This window comes from Sardina pilchardus, chromosome 17 (genome assembly GCF_963854185.1).
Source record: "Sardina pilchardus chromosome 17, fSarPil1.1, whole genome shotgun sequence".
Taxonomy (NCBI): domain Eukaryota; kingdom Metazoa; phylum Chordata; class Actinopteri; order Clupeiformes; family Clupeidae; genus Sardina; species Sardina pilchardus.
Window position 1 is genome coordinate 25,884,420 of NC_085010.1, and position 12,089 is coordinate 25,896,508.

Consider the following 12,089-nt stretch of genomic DNA (forward strand, 5'->3'; position numbering starts at 1 on the left):
ATACCTCAAAGTCAATACCATCAGCAGATCCCTTGCAAAAAGACAGGCTGTCTGTGCCAGCAGATGATTGTCAGAAAGCCATATTTACACTTTGTTTAATACCAAATTGATGAGGATAAAATATGAAAATTCACAGAAACCAAATAGAAAAATAGAAAACTGTGTCTGAATAGTTGGAAAGTCTATCTGTTCTAATAATGTTTGCTTGCAGCAGATAGTGAATATGCCACCATAAAAGTTGTGACTAGCTCTGTCTGCCCTTGAGCAAAGAATTCACTGAGATAAGATAGTTCTGTGTGTGGTAGGCACACAACAGTAGGCCTATCCAGCCCTGTGACAACTCAGGAACATCTTGCTGTGACTATTCAAACAAACTGACGTGTCCGAAAACAATGCAATATGGAATCAGAACCAGAAAAAAATTAAATACTGACATTTGACTTTGAAGAGTCACAGAGATACAGTAGGAAAACAAATCCACTGATTTTAGGAACAAATGTCTTGAGAAAAAATGATTCTGCTTCTTGTTTGTTAATGTTGTAATTGTTTGTTTCCAATGAGAATGTTTTGGACATTTTTGGGAGGGGAAATCAGTTAAGTGTGGAAGAACAGGAATACACCCCAAAAAGAAGGTGAGGTTTCACACTTAATCAGTGTCCCCACAGCTCAAATGAATTGTGAAAGATGTAACAAATGTAACTTCATGTCTTACCCACACAGCTGACACTCAAATCGCTGCTATTGCCCTCTCTCCATACACTTTGTGTAACTGTTGAAACATGTTTTCCTATATACTCTCTCTCTATATGCTGATAATCTGAAAAGCAAGATATAATCATGGGAAATGTAAGTTTGAACTGCTTTTATCACACAAGACCTTATATTCTGTTTGTTATTAGTGGGCTTGCTGCAAGGCAAGCCCATCTATTGTTCTTCTTTGCCCACTTATGCTGACTGGGTTGTGGCATGATGAGCATAAAAGCAATAAGACTTTAATTTCCGTCATATACCGGTAGGCTAAATGATTAACAGGAATGATTGGTGTGACTTTCAGTAAGTGTATGGGCAGGTGGACACCAGAAAACTAGGATGGTCACACTCTCTCTGTCTCTCTCACACACACACCCACACACACACCACACACACACACACACACACACACACACACACACACACACACACACACACACACACACACACACACACACACACACACACACACACACACACACACACACACACAATAACTGCAGTTATGGGTAAAATAGCACAGTTTTCCTCCAGTGCAATGCAGCTTAATGCAAGAAAAATGCATTTCTGCCATATACAGTAGGCCAAAGTGCAGTACAAGTTCCAATCCTATTTTTCAGTTTGCTGCCATCCTAAATTATAATTGTAGGATGCAGTAGGATACAGTAGCCTACAGGATGCAACAAATGACTTACACAATAGGTATGTTTACGGAAATGACAAGTAGGGGCCTAGGCCAAGCCAAGCCTTGGTTTCAGGAAGTTTTAACATAGGCCTACTTTCCTTCTATCCGATAGTCTACGTAGCCTATTATATTGTCGACGCAAAAGACAAATCTATAGCTGAGTCTGTTCTCACAACAGTGTTAATTAGCCTAGTTAATGCGTTTGTCACTGATGTGTCAATTGTATTAGTCGAGAAAAGTGTTGCGTTCTCCCTTAACAACACAAAAGGAACGCGCGTGCGCTCACTGGAGAGCCGAAGCTCACTGGCTGATCATCAAACTACATAAACACTTTAGGCTACTTCCCTGTTGACCAAAGTTTGCTTGAAGTCATCGTCGTCGACGTCTAAGTTTCGGCGTAGCAGTGTCTTCAGAATTCCCCGAAATGGCGAAAGTGAACTTTCTTCTCAGAAACCTTTTCATTTTTTTCAACGTGCTTTTTGCTGTAAGTTACATGTGACAATCTCATTTAAAAACGAGTTATAGGCCTAATGTTGTATTGTTTTAGTGAAGTGTTATAAGTTCCTGTTTCCTGACCTAGGCTACGCCTAAACTCATTTTGACGTACTCTGTTTGAAAGTGAAACAAGCATTTAGCTCAATCTTTCTACCGACTGTTTTATTGTATGGGGTCTATATTGACACTTACAAAATGTATATTTTTTTGTCCGCTATACTTATTGATTAGATTGCTGGAGCTGGCGTGTTCGCTCTGGCGGTATTGGGCCATTTCCACCTGAACGCTGCCGAGGTAGGTTAAGGCTTTTGTTTTTTCAGTTGTCATGCCAAATAATTGTTAGAGTGAAAATGTTATTTCAGTGAAATCACCTGAATTTTGTTAATTTAGTTTGACGTGGACAGAAGTAATGCAGTCATCGGGCTGTACATGATCGGGGCTGTCACGTTCCTCGTGTCCTTTCTTGGAGCACACGGTGCGCTGAAAAATGTGAAATGGATGCTCGTTGTAGTAAGTGCTTTCACCGAACCACCATATCCTCCTTGTCAGAAAGTGTATTAAGAGTTCACGTTTTACAACCAATCATGTCCTTTATGGCTTACAGTTCATCGTTCTGATGTGTTCTTGCTGCTTCGCCCTATTGCGCGTGGCGGTGCCCCTAGCTGTTCTGCACCCACAGGTAAGTCTGGCTAACTTTTCTCGCAAGATTTAACCTTGTCATGGCCACTTGTAGATTTATTTTTTCATGCAATTGGCTTTGAAACATGTGAGGTATCCAAAGTGTTTCTGACAGGATTTGCATCCCCTTTTGTTTCCCCAAGGTCAGCCTGTTGCAGGAGGAGATGCAAAAGGTTGGGCCTTTGGATGAAACATCTGAGGACTTCCAGGGAATCATGGATCAATTCCAGGGTCAGGTAAATTGTGGTATACTATTCTATATCCATAGTAATTTACAGTTGAGGATTTAATAGCAGTGCACAAATGGAACGATAAATCAATGTTATATTCCCCAAAATTGGAATTGTGTGCATGCGTGTTTAGACATACCCTGGATGACTGATAATGAATTTAGGATCTGGCCGTGTAATGTATACTAACTCATATGGAATAATAGAATTTCCACAAGAGAAACTTCCCTCAAACCAAAAACTGTAGTTTGCTCGGCAATACATGAATCGGTTGTGGGCCCAACTCTATCTACAGCTTGTCTTTTTGACATTTGGAGACCTATATGTCATGAGTCATTTTCTTCTCATTTGGCTTTTTTTTTAGAGTTTCAACACATTGTCATGAAAGTGTTTGACAGAACATTCACCCAGTGCTCAAAGTTTTTTCCCCCGACAATAGATGGCTGGAGTCCTCGTTTTGACTGCCTCAAAGCTGACTCTCACAACCGTCCTCAGGGCTCATGCAAATTGTAAATGTGGTGGCTGCATGTCAGCTGCAATACCTGACTGTTTTCATTCCGGCGACCACGTTAACATGTTATACTAGTGTGGACACTGCCTGTGTGAAATGCGCGTCTCAGGCGTGGTTTTTAGCCACGCTGAAAACTCGTGCATGCTAGAAATAGGACATGCACCTATTTTTCACACAACACGCGAGCATGTTTGAGGCGTTTCCATTAGAAAGAGACACTGAAGAGATATTTTTATGGGCAGACTGTCAGCAGCAGTGGCCAAACAGAGGCATTTCTGGTATGAATGCACATAGTGAGTGTTCTTGTTATGTCTCTCTTGGTTGCGAAGTTGGCACGTGGTTGTTTTTGTGCCCTGGTGCTAAGAAAAAAAAAGCTCTCATAAGCACTTTTGCACACAGTTCTTTTGTAGCAATTATGCAGATAGGCTTAGCAATGGCCTTGACACTCTTTCCCTCCCTCCCTCCCTCCCTCTCTCTCTCTCTCCCTCCCTCCGTCTCTAGTTGCACTGCTGTGGTCTCGCAAACGGATACGTGGACTGGAGGGGCCAAGTACCGGACTCCTGTGACTGCTCCTCCGAGGAGCTGATGCAGAATGCATGCGTGCTCCTGCCAGACTATGCTAGGGTGAGCTGCCATTGCTAAAAGATCACTATGCTCGCTCTCAATATCACAGCTCTCTGCTCAAACGAGGTTAATGATACCCAGGTCTAACCACTTCCTGGTCCAGGTAGCTAAACGCAGCTTGGAAATGTGGTGCTTCATTACATTAAAAAAAAGCATCAGTTGACTGATTTCTTGTTTTGATTAGGTTTTTTTTCCCGTGAAGGCTATTTAACAAATAGACAATGTCCATAAGAGGCTATGATGACAGTTACAGAATTTGGCCTCAGTATGCAATGTGCTGTAGCTAAGGTAATCATCAAAGAATGTGCCTTGTATAGTTCTATAGTGCTGTAGCGATCACACTTGCAATAGACATCTCTTCTGGCCGACACGGGCATTTATTGGTAAAGGCATCCAGGTCGCTTGTATATTTCAACAATGGATAACACAGGGGTAGTCTCAGCCGCACATGTCACACACAATAAGGGTTCACCACGCACATCAACACGGGGATAAACACATTAAGTGCAACCAAAGAGACGAACACGCTGACAAATACACAACATGTTGAATGCAAATGCCGACATTACACATCATAATGTCGGCATTACACATCATAGCACTCACTAGCATTGCATTCTGGGAGACACTCATACAACATTAGACATTTACAGCCACCGACGCTATAGTACGTTAGGTATTATTCACACTATCACATTATCACGAGATACAGAATACTGCGGTCATGTGGGTTCCTTCCCAAGTGTACGGCTTCTGACATCAGTTTGTAAATAATTTGTACACAGTTGGTTGTAAATTGACAGCACAGCAGCACAGAACCATAGTAATACAAAATGTCTCATCTCTCCAGGGGTATGATTTCTTCCTTCAGCCAAGGAGGAATTCAAGAAGGATGGTCCGTAAACAGGTAAGGCAACTGAACAACTTTAGTGTGTGTGTGTGTGTGTGTGTGTGTGTGAATATGAGTATACACATACTGTATACTCATATTCACACACTCTTTCTTACACACAATAAAGTAAAGTAATAAAGGGAATTGTATGGCAGAAAGTCGGCAAAATCATTAGTGCTACATTTTTGTATGCCATCCTTAATGTCTTAACTTAAAACATACCCGTCCTTAAAAAGTAAAGAAAAACAGAATGCTAAGATTTACTAATCATGTTAACCCCCTTAATTGAGAATAGGTCAAACTTAAAACTTCAAAGACAACATATCAGTTGTTGAAACATAAATGGTATTAAATATATACATGTTGTTATTTTAATTCAGCAACATGTGTCAAGAAAGTTGGGACAGGGGCATGTTTGCCACTGTAATGCTTTACGTCTTTATTTAACAACATTCTGCAAATGTTTGGGAACTACGTAGAGAGTAGAGTTTTGGGAAATGAATACTGTCCCATTCTTGTCACTGCGCAACATATTTCTCATTCCGTTATGAACCCAATCTGACATAGTCCTAGCTAAGCCAAAAGCTTCATAATTCACAGGCAAGGAGTTTGTTCTCAGGCAACCACAAGCAGTGGCGGTCCTACCTTGTATGAGGTCCTGGGTGACCACCCCCCCTCAGCACGTTGACTTAAAGCTACTGTTGTCCTACATGTTATGTGTAAAAGCACAGTTAGCAACCATACCGTTTGATTAATGTTATCCTATTTCATTACATTTGTAGGCTAGCTATTCATCAACAGATGCCATAGCTGCATTAATCTTTTGCTTGTTCCTCCTTTACTCTTTTTCAAATTGGCGCCTGCAGCTGCAGGGGGCGCCAATTTCCCACACAGTGAAAGGATAGTAGAGAAGCGCTTTGTGGCGCAGAGGATTTATTTATTTATTTAAAGTACTCGTGTGGGATACATTTTATATGTTTCTCATTGTATTAACCATTTACTGTAGCTTATAATGAACTCTTGTATTAACCATTTACTATAGCTTACTTATAGGATGAACTCTAGTTGCCATCCTGGCCTTAGGAATGTGGAGATAGCCAAAACCCCTGCTGTGGCAATGTGAGGATGGTGGCCCCATGGTGACCCCATGGCACATACACAAACACGGTTTAGGTTGAGGAGTTCTTGTAAACATTCTTATCTTTGTTAATTACCAGGTGGTTAAAGACTCACTAAAGTGTATCTAGTGATTTTCCATGTGTGTATAAAGGGTATAAGAACTGGCTTCACCCACAGATGTGTGGGCTTGTTACTTTGACTTCATGTGAGTAACATTCTCCCGGTATTGTGAATAAAGCTGCAGTCTCACACCAGTTGTCTTGGAATAATTTTGACCACACTTGTGCCGCATTTCGAGGTTTCAGAGGACTCAAGCTTGGTAGATGTCATGGTACAATGGAACTCATTGCCCTCGATGTTTCTTCTTTGCACGATAGAGTTTAAACTAGCATTTATGGATGCATCATTAAAATGTGTTCATAATATGGTTAGTAAAGTTTTCCTGTGCCTATACATTGACTTTCATTAAAGAAGCAGGTCTTGCTTTAATGCAGCGCCATCTTGAGGCCCAAAATATCACACATCCACTATTGTTTTCAAGTCCTGTCCTCTATTGAATAATATTTCTCTGGAATCTCTGAATATCTTAATGATATTACAGTATGATCTGCATATACAGTACTTTGTGTAACTTTATGCTGAGGAGAATTGGGTTTTCACAGAGTGAGTGATGAATGCCTTGGCATCTTCAATTCTGAGAGACTCTGCCTCTCTGTGATGCTTTTTTAGAAATACCCAATTATGGTGCCAGGCTTATATTATTAATATAACCTAATTAGTTGTGAAATGTCTTACAAGATTTGCATATCACGTTCTGTTTTTATTTTGCACAGCCTGCCAACGTTTTAGGGATTGGGGTTATTGATGAACAAAATCAAATGACTTGTAGAGATTTCTAACAGTGTTACTCCCCCACTCTACAACTATTTAGCCCTGCGGCGAGATCATCGAGAACAAAGCCGTTGACGTGATCCTTGGAGTGTTCTTTGGATTTTCCACTTTGGCAGTAAGTACTGTACTAACCAGTCATTCACAGGGATCCACTTCTTGTGCATTGCTTGCATTACATTTCACTGGTTCTTCCTGTCATGTTGTGACTGATTTTTTTAATTTAGGGTTCCCACGGGTTATGGGATTTCTGGAATATTATGGAATTTTGGGAAGTCTATTTAAGACATGGAAAGTCGGGGAATTTTTATAATTTTGGGGGCAAAGTCATGGAATATCATGACATTTTGTAGTAGCAGTTTAAAATGTACTTGCCAAAATACATTAAGGCTGCGTTCAGACTGCCAGCCAAAATCCGATTTTTAGCCCATTCCGATTTGAATCGGATGTCACTTTTGTAGTCTGAACAGTGACCGGTCACATGAAATCCGATTTTCCAAAATCACATCCGGGAGGTAGTTTCATATCGCATTCGTATCAGATATGGACAGATGCGTCTCAGTCTGAACAGCTCCCAACACTCAGATCGGATTTGACTGTCCGTGACGTGACTTTACGTGCGTGACCGCCCACCTATTTCGAGTTGTGGAGCAACGTTACGGCTATGTCTTTTGACCATATTAAACGTGACTTATCAATACTCAATGCTAAATATAGCATTATACAGTCTCTGCTCTGTTTCAGGGAAGTTGCAAGAATCCACATTGTTCTATTAAATAATTAAACAGCCTTCCAACAGTTTGAAGCGGAGCTTGCCACTGATTAGTTTCGGTTTCTGTCGCGCAAATATCGCACACGTATGCATGCATTCAATGAACACTCACCTAGTTGTATTGTTCTATGTTTAATCACACCAAATTAGCAAGTATTTCCTCCTGATGGCAGAAATGTCTGTTTTCGTTGCTACAGCAACCTGTCAGATCTGTTACTAATGTGACCCAGTCTGAACAGAGCCATATCCGATTTGGACACTTGCTAAAGGCAGTGTGAACAGTCAGCCCTAAAAATCGGATATGAGAAGGAATCAGATTTGAATCAGATTCGTCTGCAGTCTGAACACGGCCTAATACAAATATGTTTCTGCTCAAAATTGGTGTGTTTCTGGTAATTAGCTTTACTGCTGGCTTCAGTAGTTGTAGTTTATTTAATGCCCTTTTATTCATATCCCACTCTAAAAAAGTAAAAGATTTTTGAATGCTCTGTGACTGTTCTGAAATCTTTGGTCGATCATTGTACCCTTCATTATAAAGTAAGTCATGGAATTTGTCTTTTTTTTGTCAGGAAAAAGTCTTGGAATTTGACATTTCACTTAGAGTGGGAACCCTTTTAATTGGACTGCGTAGAATTAACTAGATGATTGTCTCCTGACTCCGTGACTTGTTTCCTAGTTGATGTCTTGGAGCATTCTTTGCTTGAGCTCACCGTCTTGTGTCCTTTTTTTGTGTGTGCAGTTCCTGGGTTTTGTGATGGCCAGCTGCCTGCTAAGTCAGATGTACAAGAAACCAGAGGTCGTTGCCAAGCCCTCCAAGATTTTCAGCATATCATCCCAGCCACCTAAATACACCAAGCTGGTTGACGAAGACAAATCGCCTCTCCTGTGGATTTGAAACCAAAGTGCAGAATGCAGCTCAAAGTTTTGCTTCAGCATGTTGAGTTATTACCAGATGGTTTTAACTGGTCTTTTTAAAATGGTTGACTCTATTGCTTTGTTTTATCTTCTCTATTTTGCAAACTGTTGCTGAGTTGCAGCCAGTATTTTTTTCATTTTTGGTGACCTCTTGAAAGGGACTTTCTGTGAAGTACATAGCATTTTATATTCTACTGTCAAAATGTTGTAATTATTTAAGTTCTCTCAACGGTTACTCCAGAGAGGGTTAAAGTAATGAAGTATCTTTGGTTACTCTGCTTTTCTTTTAATGTAAATTTCACTGAATGCCAAATGGATGGTTTTGTTGTCAGGTAAAGAAATATTTTTGCACTGTTTTTCCAAATATAATTTCTAAAAGCCTCATTTTTAATATTTCATTTATATGTTCTGATCAGACAATATTTGCACCTTTTTAGAATGTGACTTCTGAGTCAATTCTGTGCTGTTTGTGCACTGTTTCCTCTGTTTGTGCTGTTAAGACCATGTGGAATAAAAAATATTTCAACAGAGTTAATGTGTGTATCTCCACACTGTCCCATCAGAGGATGTATTGTTTTATTTTATGAATGTGTATAATACATTAATTTGTTATTTTATATTTTTAAATATTTTATATAAAATATAAATATAAGTATGTATTCAAATGTATTTGAATACATATTACATACTGATCTTTTGATGTTAATTAATCTTTCATATCATTTTCGACTTGACACATGAAAATACAATGTGAGAATTCATTAGGAATGCATGTTACATTTCCCCCATTGCTACGGAAACAAATGAGCTAAAGAGAGCACTGACAATAAGATGGGTTAACTGATGTCATATGATCAGGTACTGTACTGCGGTGAAGAAAGGTTGAAGAAAGGTTGATTTTTTTCTGTCAATTTGTCTTTTAAAAAGTACCAGTGCTGTATTATGGTCTCATTCCTTTATCCCCTATGCTGAAATTGTATGTGAATGGCATCAGCTTGTAGCCTACAAGGAAGTCCACAGATCTGTCACAGATTCTGCATAGTCTCTGGAGCTGACCGTAAAAGTATGCAGGCAGAAATGACTGAACCGAGTGCCACTGAGCAATACTGTCAGTTCATCCCAAAGTCAACTTTTCCCTTCTGAATAATAACTCATAGATAGATAGATAGATAGATGAATTTATTCATCCCCAAACATTAATTACAGTGTCACAGTAGCTGTGGTTATTGTCTCTCAGAATAAGATTCTCCTCTCACGGCACAGAGGGGAGTTATTGTAAATAGTTGTGCCAGAAGGCAGGAGAAAGTGACTCATGAAGTAGATATGCTCTTTGAGGGGAGGAAGAGAACATTCCAACCCAATTTGACCGCTGGGAGAGGCAGGTTATTCAGTAGTTACAGCTCCTATAAGATGATATAAGGACAAGACTGTGGCTAGCCTGGGTATACGCATGCTGCCTTGTTTGCAATTTCATTCGCTTAATTTTCACCTCAGTGAAGAAACCAATCATAGAATGGGGGGGGACAGCAAGACCATGACGACATCTAAGCAACACACCGAAGCTTGTGTTTTTTTTAAAGTGTAACCGCACTCTAAAATATGTTTTTGAGCTGTTGATTGATTGAAATGACTCATAAGTGGTGAACTGCACTATTACCAGGGTTAATATTGACAAAAATCATGTTTCCCGAGAAAAGTAACATTTTGTATGATTTTGTATTGGAAATATAGCTCTCCGTGCCTTCTACAGGTTGACACATGTCATGGTATTTTGATCCTAAATGCTATTGGAATGCTGATGTCATTGGAATGACTCTATGTCACCGGGTCGTTACAAATTAGGAATAAAACGCCCCAACACCTGCTGCCCTGATTAGCCTACCTGTGATAAGCCATGTCTGCAGCACGCATTCCCAGATTGACACGAAATCACCATGGTTGATTGGCTGCAGCAGTGCTGCACTCCCTTCCAAATTTCAGAACGTCCCACCCATTTTGAAAAACTTTTTCAGAAATGTGAAGTGGGTGGAGTTATGGGGTGCAGTTACACTTTAAAAAGCAAACCAGCTTTTGCTCAAATCTACACACCTATCACTACCGAAAAATGAAATGTTAATTCATCAAATGTTATTTTGAAGTATTAAAATGCTCTACATCTGGTATAATCGAGATCTGTTTTGTCGTTTCCTATAAGTTCAAGTATGCAGGCTAATACAGATCCATGTAGGCGATACACATTTTAGTTCAGCAAGCTTTGGCTTGGCTGCACATCCAGGATGTTGCTAGAGGATGAATGTGGCTATGGTATCAGGTGTAAGGTGAGTAACGTGTAGGTTAAGATGATGGAGAAAGTGTGTACAAAGCTGTTATAAAAAGAGAATGGTGGCTATTAGAATGTTTTACGCGTAATACACTATATTGCCAAAAGTATTTGCTCACCTGCCTTACTCACATGAACTTCAGTCACATCCTATTCTTAAAACATTGGGTCAAATATGACATCCGTTGTGGAAAGCCTTCCCAGAAGAGTTGAAGCTGCATAGTTGCAAAGGGTGGATCAATGTCATATTAAGCCCTATGGATTAACAACAGGATGTGACTTAAGTTCATATGGGTGTCAAGGCAGGTGACCCAATACTTTTGGCAATATACTGTAGATAGATAGATATTTTGATGTCCAGCAGCATACAGTGTGTGTTGTCCATCAACAAGCATTCTCAGTGCAATGAATACACTCATAAAAACACAGTTAGTAAAGTAAGTAAAAAAATAATAATTAAAAAGTCACAATACAAGCTACTATCAGTAGTAAAAATAATTTGTGCACACATCAAGCATGTCCGTTATGAGTGACCTCCTGAACTTCTCAGTCCTGCAGCTCATGGAGAGGAGTCAGTCCCTGCAGCTGCTTTGCTGGGCAACTACAATGTGATGCAACGGCTGGTTCCAGTTACTGAGGATGGGTTTCATCCTCATCATGTTCCTCATTCTGTCCAAATATCCTATGGAATCCCCCCTCCTCCCCAACACTGACACACACTTCCTGACGCCAGTTTGTCTGGTCTATGGGAGTGTCGCCACTCAGTTTTATCTACCGCTCTGACCACAGCTAGATGATGTGTCTCACACCTCCCAAATACTTGGTTTTGGGTGTGGTGAGGATGAGACCACTGCACCTGCACGTGAACTCAGGAGATGACCTTCCTATAGGCTACTTCTCCTCGTCTCCTCCCCTCACACAGAGCCACCACAACAGTGTCATCAGAATATTTTTCTGTGACATGATATGACAAATGTTACTAAAAGTAGAAGTCCTCCTTTTACATTTCCACTTGAGTGAAAGTACAAAAGTTCGTAAAGGTAGGAGCAGGCTTCACTCAAGACTTATAACGTTTTTTAGAGTGCTGACCAAAGTATAAACTATCATTGAAAACAAGAAAACAGGCCGCACTATGCATAATCAATCACCATTTATTCACACAGACGCGTTTCGGCGTTCTGCCTTCCTCAGTGTCTGAAGGCAGAACGCC

At 40.2% G+C, this 12,089-nt stretch overlaps 1 protein-coding gene across 1 annotated transcript; it reads left to right on the forward strand.

Annotated features, from left to right (window-relative positions):
• The first annotated feature begins 1,740 nt into the window (after positions 1 to 1,740).
• On the forward strand, positions 1,741 to 9,089 carry LOC134062213 (tetraspanin-8-like). The gene is made up of 9 exons (XM_062518157.1): positions 1,741 to 1,919; positions 2,162 to 2,224; positions 2,321 to 2,440; positions 2,535 to 2,609; positions 2,752 to 2,844; positions 3,851 to 3,973; positions 4,824 to 4,880; positions 6,916 to 6,990; positions 8,384 to 9,089. The coding sequence occupies exons 1-9, from the start codon at positions 1,860 to 1,862 to the stop codon at positions 8,537 to 8,539; spliced, it is 822 nt and encodes a 273-aa protein (XP_062374141.1). The 5' UTR covers positions 1,741 to 1,859; the 3' UTR covers positions 8,540 to 9,089.
• The last annotated feature ends 3,000 nt before the right edge of the window (positions 9,090 to 12,089 follow it).

Bases quoted from the DNA above. Each gene is read 5' to 3' on its own strand.
- LOC134062213 (XM_062518157.1), top strand. From the start codon at position 1,860: ATGGCGAAAGTGAACTTTCTTCTCAGAAACCTTTTCATTTTTTTCAAC. The intron at 2,225-2,320 runs GTAGGTTAAGGC...TTGTTAATTTAG, and splicing joins TCCACCTGAACGCTGCCGAG to TTTGACGTGGACAGAAGTAA. The intron at 6,991-8,383 runs GTAAGTACTGTA...TTGTGTGTGCAG, and splicing joins TTGGATTTTCCACTTTGGCA to TTCCTGGGTTTTGTGATGGC.